The 17,229-nt window shown below is 37.4% G+C and overlaps 1 protein-coding gene across 1 annotated transcript in view; it reads right to left on the bottom strand.

Annotated features, from left to right (window-relative positions):
* The window catches only part of ACSS3 (acyl-CoA synthetase short chain family member 3), a 177,394-nt gene extending 161,672 nt beyond the window's left edge, over window positions 1–15,722 (bottom strand). The window contains 1 exon segment of the mRNA NM_001131409.1: window positions 15,382–15,722. Within this exon segment, the coding sequence (NP_001124881.1) occupies window positions 15,382–15,692 (311 nt within the window). The 5' untranslated portion in view covers window positions 15,693–15,722.
* Window positions 15,723–17,229: the final 1,507 nt, after the last annotated feature.

Genomic DNA, 17,229 nt, shown 5'->3' with positions numbered 1-17,229 from the left:
GCATTTCGCTGATAGCCAGTGATGGTGAGCATTTTTTCATGTGCTTTTTGGCTGCATAAATGTCTTCTTTTGAGAAGCATCTGTTCATGTTCTTTGCCCACTTTTTGATGGGGTTGTTTGTTTTTTTCTTGTAAATTTGTTTGAGTTCATTGTAGATTCTGGATATTAGCCCTTTGTCAGATAAGTAGGTTGCGAAAATTTTCTCCCATTTTGTAGTTTGCCTGTTCACTCTGATGGTAGTTTCTTTTGCTGTGCAGAAGCTCTTTAGTTTAATTAGATCCCATTTGTCAATTTTGGCTTTTGTTGCCATTGCTTTTGGTGTTTTAGACGTGAAGTCCTTGCCCATGCCTATGTCCTGAATGGTAATGCCTAGGTTTTCTTCTAGGGTTTTTATGGTTTTAGGTCTAACATTTAAGTCTTTAATCCATCTTGAATTAATTTTTGTATAAGGCGTAAGGAAGGGATCCAGTTTCAGCTTTCTACATATGGCTAGCCAGTTTTCCCAGCACCATTTATTAAATAGAGAATCCTTTCAGTAGAGATGGGGTTTCACCATGTTTGTCAGTATGGTCTTGAACTCCGGACTTCAAATGATCCGCTTACCTCGGCCTCATAAAGTGCTAGGATTACAGCCGTGAGCCACCACGTCTGGCTCAGAATTATTTCTGAATAAATAAATGCCAATGAAAGTAATTTAAACGTAAGTCTCAATCCTAGGCCTTGCATTTATAAAACCTCTCCCTTGATATTTAAATCACACTACATCTCCATCTAATGTCCAACCTATACCTTGCACCCCAAAAAAACCTTAAACACACAGACACAAACATAACCTAAACATAGCCTCAAAGATAAATCCAACTCCATTAAATAGACAGCATTGGACATAACTTTAATGCTAAGCAAAACATAAAATTTTTATCCTTTTTTTCCTAGCCTTATACTCAAAATAATCCGAGAACAATGTTACGAAGTACATCTTTATTATATCTTTGCCAATTATCCCACTATCTCCAACCACATTCCTAGATGAAATGTTTTCCATTAACATTTTGATAATTTGAAACTTGAATACAGTGCAGCCTGCTCAATTATCCAAGAGCTCATTATCTAGCTGGTGCTAAGGAAACCCATTATCTCCCTTTATTCTCTGTTTTCTGATTTGTCTTTCCCTTGCCTTCCTGCTTGTTACCACCTCTAACAAAAAATGAGAGGCTGCACAAAGGGATAAAATTAAAATTAGTTGTTTTTTTAATCTATTAAAGGATTCATTAGTTAGAAAATGGCCACTGTTCACCAAAATCGAACACTATGTGCTCTAGTTTTTCACACCTCAACAATCAAAGGCAATTCAGAGTAGAACTGATTGTAAAATAAAATGGATTTTATTACTCTTATTTTCAGAAAATAATAACTAGATAATCCATATCACTTGTTATTACTCTTCTTTTATTGAACAGGAAAATGAATGTTATTTTACTATAAGCAAAATGCCCTTTTTCCTCGCTTGATGTATAATATTGTTTTTTAGAGTTAAACTCTGTCTGGATTCTCATCTTGCGCCTGGAATAATGCCTGGTCCATAGAGGTCATTCAGTAAATATTGGGTAAATGAACAAAATAAAGAAGAAACAAATACATTAACAAATGAATAAACTCCAGAGCTAAAAAACAAAATAAAACCCACTTTTATAAATATAAAATGCTAACAAACATATATGTGTATGTGTATATGTATGTATGCACAGCTCGTTTTTAAATCTGTAACACTGGTATTATGAGGATAAAATAGGATTAATTGGGGAGGAAACGTGACACAACGAGAAACTGATACACTCTCAAGCATAGTAAGTCTGTTTTTTCATCCTAGATCTGCTATCTCTGCATGGCAAGTGAGCATTAGCAAGTTACTTAACTTTCCTTAAATTCTTGAGAACTCAGGATGCTTTTAAGAAGTTAAATTACTATGGTAAGAGGTGATTTTGTTATTATATACCAATATGTTTTGTATCCTGTAACATTTTAACACACACACACAGGCATGCACACTTAGAGTAAAATCATCTTTTAGAATTTAAGAGATTTTGATCTAAGAGTAGTATTATACTATTTCCATCAAATATTGTCTTTGAAATAACTATTTAATTTTTAAAAAACCCTCCTTATTAAAGTATTTTTTACTAATGATAAACTTGAAAATTAATATTTTTATAAATTAAGTAAACCAAGGTAAGAGAAAATTTCATCAAATTAGGTCTAAGCCTGTAATTACAAATTACATTTTCAGACTGCTCTTGAAATATTTTAGTGAAGTAAAAAGATGCTTATGCTAGACATATGTAGGAGATCTTGAGCAGTCAAGACCCAATATTTTTAAATAATAATAAAAATAATAAAATCAGTTTTATATTTTTCTAAAATTCAAGCTTTTAACAGATCAAGATAGGCTTTTACTCTAATATATTAAAATTTCATCATAATTTATGATAACATAAATGCATTCTAATTCGACATTTTTATATGATTGCTATCACTTTTTCATTCTGTGATTTTAATTTTTTTAACATATTTACTAAAAGATGACAATCTGATAACATAATATCAACCCAACTCTTAATCTGAAATCCTTGGAATCTCATATCTGCCTAAGAGGCAACTTTTCCAGTTCATTCTCATATAGGTACAGTCAGCCCTCCATATCCGTGAATCAAAAATATTTGGTAAAAATTAATTTTAAATAACAATATAATAATTAAAAAATACAAATTTGAAAAATACAGTATACCAATTATTTACATAGCACTTAATTGTTTTAGGTATTACAAGTAATCTAAAGATGATTTAAAGTATATGGGAGCATGTGCGTAGGTTATATGCAAATATTACACTATTTTATATAAGGGATTTGAGCATCTGCAGATTTTGGTATCTGCAGGGAGTGGGTGGTGTTCTGGAACCAATCCCCCACATAGGTGAAGTATTTCCCTACTTTCCCTACTTGCAGTATATATGTATTTGTCTTGATAAATGGAAACCCATGGATTATAAAATATCCTCTACTACAGCTTAAAGATCAATGAATGAGCTAAGGAGAGGCAAAGGAAGCCAACTGCCTCAAAATAAAGCTTAGAACCAAAGCTTAGATGACAAAACTTCAAACTCTTTGGTTCCTTGATAGAGGATTTGTGGATTATTTGAGGTTCTGATTGGATAGATAACTCAGGTAGTATCTACCTGCAATTTATATAAAAAATCAGATTTAGGAGATGGATTAGAAGGTAAATCTGTATATGGTGAAGTTTTAATATCAGTTCAACTGATATACAGAAGGCTTTGTGCATTCTGCTGTGAAGATCACAAATGTAATTTAGACCTGAACCCTACTCTCCTATTACTGAGTGGTGATGTATCAAATTATTGGTAGAAGTATCAATAAAGTATGAGATTACATAATAGATGTGAAGTGACAAAATGGAGATGAGTGTTGAGCATTTTTGCCAAATTTGCTTAAAAGAAAACAAGATTGAAATGCTTTTTAGGAAAGAACCACTAAAGATTTTAAGATAAAATCCCTAGAGACATTGAAAGGCGATGAAATCAAAAAGACGTGTGCAAGTTGGCTCTGGGAAAACAGTGAGGACTTACATTTCTCTAAGATAAGAGGAGAGTGGAAAACACAAAGAAACACAGAGAACAAATAAAGCAAAGGGAAGTTAAATCCCGATTAACATTTTTGAGAATGCTACATTGCTCTCATGCTTTTTCACTCTCTAGGTTCTGCTATGTAAAACAGAAGGTAGAGAGCATAATCTCAACTTATAACTGAAATTAGGCTCTACAGTGTGACCCAACTGGGTTGAAAAAACTAAGTCCACCACTGTATGACTTCGGACAAGACACTTATCTTTCTGTGCATTTGTTTACAGTGTTATAAAAATGCATTATAAGAGTTGTTGGGAAGATTCAAAGAGATAATATACATATAGTGATTAACATAGGGCCTGATACAAATCAAATTCTTCATAATTAGTACTAAAACAGCAGTACTGTAGTCTTTGCCATTGTCATTGTTTTGTTATTATTACTATCACCATTATCATTATTGACGATAATACATCAGGTTACAGAAAGGAATGACTCAGTAACAAGCTAGAGAATAATCACGTTAGTTTCCTTCTTATTCTATTATGGACTCTCCACATATATTTTTGACTCATCCCATAAACACTCGAAGGAAGCAGTTAACATTTTTAGATCATCTGTTTTCCAAAGTTTGGCAATGTCTATGGAATAACACAGGTGAGAGGCACTACAACTCATTGTCCTTGCACTGGATTCCTAAAAAATGGGATATTCTTATTAGAACTAAGGGAGCCAGTTGCAATGCAATTTCCAAGAAATATATCTCTACACTTAACATATGCCATTAGTCAAGGTTTCCCCACCTGCATATCTTCTGCTTGCAAATGCAGAAGGGAATTAGGATCAAGATAAAAAAGAATGAAAGAAAAATAAAAAGAAATAGTACACATCAACGCATTTAAAAGTAAATAAAACCAATAACTTAACATATAAAGAAATCCTATTTTTTTATTGAGAGGTTGGAGGAATAAATTTCCAAGTGTTCATAATTAGATAAATTAATTAGGCTATTTGTCATGTTCTTATAAAAATAACATTAAAGCATATTATAAGCAATGAATAATGTGGTCATTATAGATTTTCCTTAAGCCAGAAAACCAACAGAGTAGTTTTAAGGAAAAGATTAATATTGCTTTCTACTGTCCAGGAAACATTTCTAAAGAAGCTGTCAACTCATTTAAAGCTCCCTTCCTCCCACCTTTAGGACTGTCATACACAATAAAAAAGTAAAATTTTATTTTTTCAAAGAACAGCTATTTTTTATTTCATATCTAGAATGTTTTTGAGATGTAGGCCCAAATTTTTAAAACTCTTCTCATATCACTATTTAAAAAGAAAAGAAAAAACTTTAAACAGTTTCAGTGGAGAATGGAGAAGAGTTAAAAAAATTTTAAAAAATCTAAAATTAATTGAGACTATTTTCAACAAGCAATAGAATATATTCAGGAGCACAGGTGCTAAATTCAGCCAACCTGGGTTGAAATCTTAGCTCTGCTATTTACTAGTTTTATAAGTTTAGGCAAGTTTCTTAAGAAACTCTATTTCCAAACCCTTTAAACAAGAATAAAAATTGGCCCTGCGTCACAGAGTTGTTATAAATATTAAATAAATTAAAGCACTTAGTATTGTATCTAGTTCATACTATGGAGACAATAAAAAGCTTAGTTGTTAGCTGTTTTCATAACAGCTGTTTTTATGATAACAGATAATAAAAAGGTTAGCTATTTTATGATATACCTGACAATGTTTATGTACTTTAGCAGACTAAATTATCCCAACAGTCATATAAAGTTATTATTTCCCCCTCAATCAGTAAGGACAGGCTGGATTATGCCATACAGTAACAATTGCAAAATCTCAGTAACTTGCAAAAATAAATGTTTATTTCTCACTCATGCCACTCCATTGTGGGTTCAGGTAGACTCCCCAAAACATTGTCATCTATACGTTTTTGCTTAGCAATCCAAACTGCTTCTATTCTACATGTACTTCCACAACGGCCATGGCAGATGAGAAAGAACTAAGAATTGAAGCTCTGGCAATTAACTAAGTGAAAAGCCTTGCTCCTCTTATTGCAGTGGCCAAAGCTAATGCATAATCACGTCTATGTGGGGAAGACCAATCTTCCTACATACTAGCAGAAGAGAATAGATGAGAAAAGAAACAACACAAAAAGTAGTAATACCCATCACAGTATGCATTTTATAATTCTTCCGTATTATAATTATTTGGACCAAGATATTGTTCAAAGAGTAGAGCCAAGATTTTGAACCAGAAATCAGTTTGTCTTCTCCACTAACTCTCAACATTTTTTCCTCCTAACCATCAAAATTAGGGTATCCAACAAATTCCACTGATAACAGTGGCAAACTTCATCTTTACTTAAGGAGGGAGGGTTGGGAGGGAGAGTTAGAGGAAGGCACAGTCTAGGTATTTGTGGTTTATTATAGAAAAATACTTGCCTCTCAATTGAAAATCAATGAAATTCTATGAAAATAAGAAAAAATGTATGGAGAGAAAGCAAAGTGAGATTAGTGCAAAAGTGGACTTTTCTAAGCTCCCATGCACTCATTAGATTAAAGTTATTTAGCAAATGGTCAATAATACAGAGTGACTAATTTTTTTTTAGTCTCACTAAATTTTTCTACAGATATGTATACTGGCCAGATCTACAGTAGAAATTAAGCATTCTTTTTCTTCCTCCTTCTTCTCTTCTTCTTCTCTTCCTCTTTCCTCCTTCCTCCTCCTCCTGCTCTTCTTTTTCTCCTTCTCCTTCTTCTTCATCTTACCAAATTTATTTTACTTAACTGCTGCATCCACTTAAGAATGACACCTTGAAAGATTATACTTGGCAAGTGTTGTTATTCTACCATAAACACCTTAAGAGAAGGTATTCCTATTGTCCAGAGTCAGGTCATAAGTCAAAGACCTACAGACTTTAATTGCTTTTCCTCCCTCTTAAGGCAATTAATGTTTTAAATTATTAAAGCCATATAATTAAACTCTATGCCTCTCTAATTTAGTGTTTGAAAGAGCTTCTGTTTTTTCCTGTCCTCATATTTCCAACTGGACTCCTTCAAACTCAAAATTCACAAACTTTAATTTTCCTAAGATATTATAAAAATAATACCTATCCTTTCTATGCACTGTTCCTTACCTCATTCAACTAAAACACTGACAAAAACAAACATAATTAATACCTTTAATATAACAAGTTCCCTAACCACATAGTTTAGATAAAGGATTTGAGCTCCACATTCACATATACTTGAAACTGTAATTTAGAGAGGTTATTACATTCATATATATAATTGCAAAGATTCATTAGCCTCCTACACATTTTTCTTACAAAGGTCACATCACAATGGAAAGCAATGATCTCCCTCATGGAGTTGCTTCTTGTTGCTTATGAAAGTAGAATTAAAAAAAAAAAAAGAAGAAGAACAAGCAAATAACTTCAACCACTGGATTTTTTTTCCTTTCAACTAATACTATACGTGGCATGACAAAAGAAAAGTAAGCCACCTTTCAGGAGGTGATAAGAGTGTGGATTATCCCCCAACACCTAGTAGTTGATCAGTCACAGCCGATTGAATTTCCATTGTTCATTGATTGTGCCATTTGCCAGGCAATCCATCCTTGCTTATGTAATTGCAGCATTCCTGTAGTTCACTCTGTTCTGTCCTGAGGGTTCAGCAGCATGACAGGCTGAGAAAATTAGATACGGCACAGTACCAAGCTGCTGACCTTCAGAATATAAAATAAGGCCCATCTTTTAAAACTGGTCTTTCTTGATGAGGTTATTTTGAGAGGCCTTATTTCTAACAGGCAATTTTTCATGCCAACCAGATACTTCCTTAAAATATTTTTAAATCTATAAAATAATGATGATTTTAACTTTTAAATATACCTTTACTGTGTACAACGCTATCAATAAATTCATTTAATTTAGAGTTTGTCAAAAGGAGAAAAATTCTTCCTCTTTATATTACACTCTCACCTTCAAACCAGAATTAAATGTAATTTTAAAAATATCTGACAAATACTGAATTTTCCAAACAGTTTAATATAGCTGAGCATTTGTTTGCCAAAGAGCCAAATTCAATAGGGGGATTAAATTGCTTTCTGGATACATAAAATCCCCATTATATTTGTATTTATTTTCCTTTGAAGCAATCTCAAACTCACAGAAAATTTGCAATTACAAGATAAAGTACTTTTTTTTTCCCTTTGAAACATCTACTGACATGATACCCAAGAACCCTAGAATAATTTAATATGTAATTGTTATAAATAAGGACATTCTTCTAGAGAACCATACTATAACCATCAACTTCAGGAAACTAATATTGACACATTACCACCATCCAACCCTGAAATCCCATTCTGGCTTCTTACTTGTCCCCAAAAATATCAATTATGATGAAAATATTCAGAAACTACCTTTTGCATTTAATTCACATCTCTTTGGTTTCCTTCAATTTAGTAGCCAAAAATCTATTTCAGTTTGGCCAAGATTTGGCAACCTGACTTCTGGAACAGTTGCCTCGATATTTGGAGGAAAAGAAAGATTCTGGCCTTAGCCACTGGAGCCATTACTACTAACCCAGGTCTAGCCTCTACTAACTAGCTGTGTGGCCTTGAGCTTCAATTCCCTCACATGTAGAAAAGGCATGATAATACTAACTTTGCAGCATCTGGGGAAGGAATAAATGGAAATACATGACTCTATTGTATAGTTGATAATTCAGAGAAAGGACTCAACAAATATTAATTATCTTTTCTCTTTTCAGCTGCTTCCTTATCCTCCCTGTCAGACTCACAAACAAATATTGAGATACTTAGCTCACTAGAATCACTGTAGTATTTAAAAAGAACAAACAGATCTACTGAGTACTCTTTATACCAATTCTGAGACTTTTGCAACCTGTTTCTTTCAGTAACTTCTAGTAGCAAAAGCAAAAAAAATAACATAAGAAACCACACAAAGTTCAACTTGCAAAAACAAGGAGTCCTGTTGAGCAGTAGGCTTCAAAACAAGCAAAATTCCCTTCATTCCTATTTCATAATTTCTTCACTTCTGCATTTAAACATAGATTTCTTCTTAAAGGGAGGAGAGGAAATAAGGAATGAGGAAGAAACTATATTTTACTTGACCCAGATACCACCATACTGCCATATATTATCCTGTTTCATCTTCCTGTCACTGTCGAATATCCTCATGGAATGTTTTTGCCTACACCAGTTCACTCTGTAATGCGCTATTCTGGCTTTGGCCCTCATCTCACCATTGATATCATATTATTGAAAGTCATCAAGAATCTCTGAGTCACAGCAGATTTTTTTTTTTTGATTTTCAATAGCTTCAAAGCATCTCTAGAGCCCTTGACCACTATTTTTATCTTTTCTCTCCTTTACAATGCATGACACTAGAATATCTTGCTCTTTCTTTTCCTCTTTCTTTGAACGTCTCATCCACTTCCATAGTTTTTTTCTCCCACTTTTTCCCAAAGTTCAGTCCTTACTATTTTTCTCTTCTCTTCCCTTTCGTTCTCTCTTTCACTTCAACTTTCATAAGCTTCTACCTCTCACCTCTTTAAGATTTATACTAAAATCTATAATTCTACATCAAGCTGTCTCCCAGTTTTCAGCCTTGTAACTTTAATTGCCCCACCAATTCCTCATCTGGACATTTAAGTCAGATTCTTACAGTTACCATGTCTTTACTTCCCTGCATCCCGCTGCCAAAGAGTCACTATGTGTAATTTAATTTTTATTCCTGAAGTTCCTCTCTTTCTACACCTCCTGCTATTATCCTAGTTCATTAGTCACATTATTTTATGTTCTCATTACTCTGTGTTTCCCAATATCCCTCATTTCCCAACCTACCAAGAAATATTGAAATCTGAAGTCAAACTTGGCTTCTGATAATACTTTCATCCTATCACCTTCTTAACAAAATGTTTCCATGGATCATTACTGCCTTACGAGGCACTGCAAACAAAAATGATCACAATGGAAAAGTTAATGGCTGGGACAGGCAAAGTATAATGCAATAGGGGTGAGGACAGTGAGTAACAAACAAGCACATGAACCATTTAAAGGGTCAGCAACTGCTCAGTTCCAGCCAAGTGTTGCTGTGCAGGAATACTGACCCATTGCCGACAGACATTCTGGGTTTTTGTTGTTGTTGTTGTTTGTTTTTTTGAGACAGAGTCTCGCTCTGTCACCAGGCTGGAGTGCAGTGGCACAATCTCGGCTCTGACTCCCTGGATCAAGCAATTCTCCTGCCTCAGCCTCCCAAGTAGCTAGGATTACCGGCACATGCCACCACATCCAGCTAATTTTTGTATTTTTAGTAGATACGGGGTTTCACCATGTTGGCCAGGATGGTCTGGATCTCCTGATGTCGTCATCTTGCTGCCTCAGCCTCCCAAAGTGCTGGGATTACATGCGTGAGCTGCTGCGCCCTGCCCATTTTTTCTTCTTTAAAAAGAAGACCAAGGGCCAGGCACGGTGGCTCATGCCTGTAATCCCAGCACTTTGGGAGGCCGAGGTGAGCGGATCACGAGGTCAGGAGTTCAAGACTAGCCTGGCCAACATGGTGAAACCCCATATCTACTAAAAGAAATACAAAAATCAGTCGGGTGTGGTGGTGCACATCTGTAATCCCAGTTACTCAGGACGCTGAGGCAGGAGAAATGGTTGAAGCAGGGAGATGGAGGTTGCAGTGAGCGGAGATCACGCCATTGCACTGCAGGCTGGGTGACGGAGTGAGACTCCATCTCAAAAAAAAAAAAAAGACCAAAAGCTGAATTTTTTACAGGAAATTTAGATTTTTATATTCCAATATTTAAATGCTAACAAATTAAGCAAACAAAACTTGTAGGTCAAACAAAGCCTACCTGCAGGCTTTCAGCCATGCTGTGACCTGTAGCCTAAGAAGTAAATGCAAATGCCTTAGCTTGCTACTCCAAGCCTTCTAAAAGCAGGCTGAAACTATTTTCTGAAAGTAAGTCCCAGCAACTCAGACAAGCCACTAAAAGCCAACTGGTCTACTATAACTATCCTCTAAGGACACTTGGCTTTTCTTACCTCTATGTTTTTGTCCTCTTGTTCCCTGAACATAAATGACTTTCCTCCTAAGTCCTACTTTAAGATTCACTCTAAATGCTACCAGTTCCCCCCAAAACTTATTGGACCACATTAGCTCATGGGAGTATTTCTTTCATATTCCGAAGATAATCATATCTAGTTGTATGTGTCAGGGACAGTCGTACGCAATTTACAAGCTTCTCTCACCCAATTTATAATCCTTAGAAATAGATACCGTCATGATTCTAATTTTGCAAATAAAGGTACTGAAGCTTTCTCAGGGTAAGCGGCAAAGCTACGGTTGAACTCAAGCCTATATTGACCCAGTGAAGAAGGAAGAATAGGAAATTTACATTTTGGTCATGTATTATGTGACAGGTATTATATGCCAGGAAAAAATTTAAAAATCCTTAAGATAACTCAAAAGACCATTCACAATATGGCTCTCTCCTTCCATCTCAAGATAATTTTCTGTCATTTCTTAAGCCCCAACCACGTAAACCTTCTTTACGTTTCTGGAACTTACTAAACATGTCTACCTCATGGCCTTTGCATATGCTATTTTCTTTCCCTGGAATGTTCCTCCCCACTTCTCACATGTCTAACTCCTACTTATTTTGATCTCAGTTTAAACATCATTTCCTCTAGACCCCTCTCATGATCCTTCTAAAGAAGACAGTATCATATCCCCCAATAAAAATTGGATTACCTAGCATCTACCGCAACTCTAAATAGTGTTCATCATGTTGAAAACCAGATATGCATGTTCTCATTTATAAGTGGGAACTAAACACTGGAGACATACAGATATAAAGATGAGAACAATAGACACTGGGGATTCCAAAAGGTGGGGAAGGAGAGAAGAGGCCAGGGTCGAAAACCTACCAGGCACCGTGTTTACTATCTGGGTGATGAGTTCAATGGAAGCCTAAATCTTAACATCACACAATACGTCCATATAACAAACCTGCACATGTACCCCTGCATCTAAAATTTAAAATTAGTCTCTTTTGTAATAATTTAATGCATGTCTTTCGTGCTGCTGTGTGGTGAGTTCCTTCACTATCTCTTTCATCATTTTCTCTGTACTGTACATGCAGTGGGTGAATGATTGATGTCCTTTGATTCTTAAAAGCCATTTTAAGACTTGGCAGGATTAAACAACCTTAATCTCAGCTAGTAAGGAATTGAGATCCTGCATGTTGAGAAACCCACAGTATTTCAACTACAGAAATGTTAGCCAAGCTTAAGTTATTTTCTAATAATCTGCATTTAGTTAGTCTTTTCCTTTTTGGTTCATAGTCACTGTTAATACATACTGATTTCTAAACAAATGGTATATGAGAATCCTATCATTGAATGTTGTTTAAATAAAAGTAAACTAAAATTGGATTGCAATGCTTCCATAGAAAGAGATAAATTGATGGCCCAGAGAGTCAACCACAATACATAATAGAAAAGTGAATTGACTAATCCTTCAGAGAGTGGCAGCTGGATTTCAGTTTCAGGATAGGCAGCAGGATGTCTATCCAGAGAAAATAACCAGAAACATCCACTTTGTTGTTCCAGGATTAAAGAAATTACTATGATTGCAGTTCTCCACTGAAGTCTCTCTAATAGAGACTTTATTACCCAAAGAGCCAGGTGTTAACAATATGGAGTAACCACCAAACTGTGAGGAGAAGCCAATTATGTATAAATCCCTAAAGCACCTACCCGTAATTTGGATTTGTTTTTTGAAGGTCTTAGAAATTACAGGACTGGAAATGCATTTAATAGAGTCATTCACTACAATGGAAGTTCCCTTCCATATATCACCCTTAAAGATTTCTTCTCCATGTCTATACTACCGCACGCATAAAATATTGCATAGCTTATGTCATTGTGAAAGCTAATATGCACTACTATTTATATGTTGAGACTTTTGATAAGCCTGTGGGTTCTGAGGGGAGTTTACTTTTTTGAACAACAAACAGACAAGCTTATAATGAAGAATCCCTCTTGCCTCTGGGAAGCCAAAGGGCATCAGAGACTGTGACTACACATATGCCGGCTCCACAGAGGACAGAACAATTAGCTATAGCAATCTCGCTTTGTTTTGCTTAAGCATTTGGCTGTTAATATCTCCCTTCTCCAGATCCCAGCTTCAAAGAAAGTAAGTAAAGCTCCTTCACACCAAATTGTGCCTAAACCCACCTACCACCTCCCAAAGAGGTATTTTGTTTTATAGCAACAAAAATCATCAAAGCTATATATCCAGTTAGTTGACTCTCACTTTAAAAATGTATATGCCAGCTCTGCCTTAGATCTTGGGGATTTAAAGCCAAACAAAATAAAACAAAAGTAAATTCAGTCTGCTCTTCAGTTTGGCTTTGTGGAAAATTGCTACCCAATGAGGACTATCTTCATTTAGGTATCCAATGCAGTCATAGATTCAAATTGAAACTACTGACTAACTGAAATTTAAGATTGGTCTCCTACATCTACTTCCCTCCCAACCCTGCTTGCCCAACCAGAATTCTTGTAAGATTGAATCGCACTGCTGAAATAAATAGAGTCAAAGTTTTATCACTTATTCACTTTGATTTTCTGGGCATGAGTTTAAGACTGAAAAGGTAAAGAATTCAGACACAGTGTTATCAAATTGTGATCTATAAAAATATAGTGACCCTTTCACAAAATTTCTCATTAAAGACGTTTTATACACACCATTTTCGAAAATGTAGACGAGCAACTAGATATTACAAAGAAAAAGCAAATTATTGAAAAGGAAATCTCCTGGTCTTAAGCTCTACTTGCTGGGACATTGACACTCACTTCCAAAGCTCTCTCCTTGGCCTTTGCTTATCCCCAATTGTCCTCTCAAATCACTCCAATCTGTCCTTTCTCCTCCATTCTTATTGCCACTGCCTTAGGTCTGGCCCTCACTGTTTTTCATTTAGAATATACCTGTGGCTTCTTAACTGAATTCTCTGCACATTAGTTTTATAATGGAGATGGCCACATAAAATCATTTATAGTACCATATTTTATGACAGATATTTGTACACAGAACTTTGAGAAACAGTGATGCAATAATCTCTGTGCTTTCATCTGAGGAACACTAGGAGAGTTTCCTGCTCCTAAGATAATTATGGTCCAAGAATACAAAGAGAGCTGTTCTTCCTCTAACATGTATAGGGTCTAGTGTATAAAGACATAGTCTTCATCCTTTACTAAGTTAAGCCTCCAATTATTTCCATATTTGCATTTCAGGAAAGTGAAACACAGAGAGATTAAGTCACTTGACTGTGAACACAGTCAGTAACTGTGAGAAGCCGAACTCAAACCAGGTAGTCTGGCCCCAGAGTCCATGCTTTTAATCTTTATGACTTCTAGAAAGCAGGGACTAGGTTTTACTCATTGTTGAACACCCAGTGTCTTGTTCACTGTCTGGCACAGAAAAGAGGACTGACCAAATACTATTGAAAAAATAATTGATAGGAAGGGGCAAGGTGCTCAGATTCTAAAGGGAACACCATGTCATCCCCACACACTTATGAGAGGACTGGGCATGGTGGAGACACAGAACAGGCTCTTGCCAATTCCATTCCAGATTTCTTGCTCTAACCATAAAGCCATTCGTCCACTGCAAACCTGACCATGTCATTCCCCTCATCTCATTGCTGAGCAGTGTTTTTCAAACTTTTACAGGAAACATCCTCTCTAATGGCTGGCAGATGAGAGCAATCACACCCCCAGCGGGCAGACACATAAGGAGCCACACTCTCAGATTATCACTGACTGTGCTTGACCCTCAGTATCTTAGCAAGCTTGATATTTATTCTACAATGTGTCCGTGTTTGTTGTAACACACACAAAAAAATGCTTGTAACTTCTTATAATTCCAAGTGCAAGTAGAAGACTACTCCTACCATGACTTCTAACATCACCTGGCCTATATCTATCTGTATTCTTTCTGGGTACCCCATACCGCAGCTTCATATACACAACAGGCCTATGGATCTGATCCAAGCTACTTAGCACAGTACATAAATCCCTTCCCAACCTAGCCCCTGACTCACCACTTCCCCTCCCACCTCTCCAGCCAACACAATCATTGGCAGTCACTCTCTCAGTCACGGTTCAAGCTGTTGTTCACCGCTAGAACTTTGATAATTAGGGCCTTGTCGACTTTGAGAAGACATACCCGTCCTTCCAAACCCTTCTGGGGTGTGATTTTATTGAAGTCTTTTTTCAACCCTCCCTCCCCATAGTAGGAGGATACTTAGTTATAATTCCCTAGTTTATTGCACGACTTGCTTTGTTTACCTAGTATCTCCCCTACTAGACTGTGCGGTCCCTGGAGGCAGGATCTTGTTTTAGTTCTCTTAATATTCCTACTGCCAAGCAGAACTTTGCCAGTCAGGTAAATCTTCCGTTTATGGGACACTGGGTTCACAATAGGTAACAGGGTCTCTCAAGAGCAGAAGGCAAGAGAGCTGACTATGAAATTGAAATGAAACAGGAATTGAGGGGTCTGAACACATCTCCAATTTCAATTTTCTTTCGTGATAGAATGCCAGATTCCAGGTCCCAGGGAGGTCCTGGTGCCCAAAAAGTTACCAGGGATGGGTGATCAGGGTTGGCACAGAAGTCACTCACCAACTGGTAGAGGGCGAGTGTTTGTTCTCCAGCGTTTTGGTCCAGGGCTTGTACCAGCTGATCTGCTCGGCAGCTTTGCCCCAGAACCTCTCCGGGTCGGTCACCGACGCTGCGAAGTGGGTCTTGTACTCGCTGCCACTGCCGGAGGACAGCGCCCTGCATCCCCGGCCCCCGAGACCGCCCCGCGGGCCCGGGACCACTAAAGCCCTGAGGGCCGCACTGGCTCCCCGGGCCGGAGAGGACCCAGGCAAGGGCCCTCCGAGCCCCCCGGCGCTGGTGACTTTATGACATTGCAGCCAAGACGGTTTCATCTCCGCCGGCCACCCGCGGTCCCCGAGTGTGCGACAAATAGGACTCTCGCAACTTCCTGGGGCCTGAGGGAAGCGAGTAGGGGGCGGGGGCAAATTCCGAAGTAAGCCCGGAGCCCAGAAGTTTGGAAGCCACACTAGAGTCGCCGGGAAAAACTGACCTGGAGCGACCAGAGAAGCAACAGGCTAAAGTGGGGGCCCCGGGACAGGGGTGTCACAGCGCCGTTGCAGCAGGTTAGTTGCGCTGCTGCACGAGATGCAAACCCCAATACGCACTTCCAACCCCGCAGCCTTCCCGGAAAAATCGCGCTCAAACTCCAGAACGTCCTTCCGATTTCAACACACAAGTACTCCTAGGAGGAGGCCAACGGCCCATCTCTTTCAATTTTCAATCCAGCAGTTTGTACACGGCTGGTTTAATCTTTGGAAGGTCGTTGGTGGAGGTGGCATCGCCTCTGACCTGCAGGAAACCAGCAACTCGGTGCGTTGAGGCAAGGCTCTTTGATTGTTATTTATTTATTTATTTTTCAAAATCAGCTCAGTCCCTGGTTACTAAAAACACAAGCAGCTCCAGGGCAAGGACTGCTCCGGGATTTCCTGACCACTGAGAGGGTAGGAGGAGTGGAAGGAGGTTGTGCCAGACAAATTGGGAAGTGCTTATTGGGGTGATTGACAGGCCACAGGGAAGGTGACCCCACTGGGATGCGGATTCACCTGCTGACCAGACTCTGCATGTGATCTAGACAGAGAACAGGTAGGACTTGTTACATTGCCTCCCTTCTAATTTGCCTGCTTGGAGTTTCTGTGGCTTTTCTAATGAGAAAACAAAACAAACAAATAAACAAAAAACAAAAATAGGAAGTAAGTAAAGATGAATCAAAAGAGGAAACTGGGAAAACGTAAAAAGAAAGGTGGTATATAGTACTATCTAGGTTTAACATTCGTCAAGCTCCGCTATTATTCATGCTTTAGCGAGATTCAGATGCAATCTTTTGCCTAAATATTATGCCAAACACATTCTGCCTTGGTGTGACAGTATTTGCAGTTTTAAATGTAAAGATACGTATTTCCAAATCTGAGGTGAGAAATAGTGGCTTGCCCCTGACCTTGGGAAGGATCATAACTTGAGAATCTGTAAACAAATGATTCTGCAGGAAAAGAATAATGTGGAGATAGAGGCTAAACAGAACAGAGGTAAGAGTAATGCAAAACAGAGAATATTTCTTTAAATAACCACCTCCCTTTTCACGGAGAGGCAAGGCACTAGACTTTTCCCTGACAACTGCAGTCTACTTTAGTCCTTCCAAAAGTCTCAAATCAAATAATGTTGGATGGCCAAAGACACAGTCACCATTTAAATCCAGAGAAAGTTACAAAGCCATTTAACCTCTTCGTCCTCTCCAGAACAACAGATTTATTATTGGCACCTAGTATGTGTTCACATTGTGCTGGGCACTTTAAACAAATGTTAGCTTCTGTAATTCTCATAAGAGTACCAAGAAGTGGGAACCATAATCCCATGTTTACAAATGGAGCTAGT

This window comes from Pongo abelii, chromosome 10, assembly GCF_028885655.2.
Source record: "Pongo abelii isolate AG06213 chromosome 10, NHGRI_mPonAbe1-v2.0_pri, whole genome shotgun sequence".
Taxonomy (NCBI): domain Eukaryota; kingdom Metazoa; phylum Chordata; class Mammalia; order Primates; family Hominidae; genus Pongo; species Pongo abelii.
This window is presented reverse-complemented; position numbering and strand designations above follow the sequence as displayed.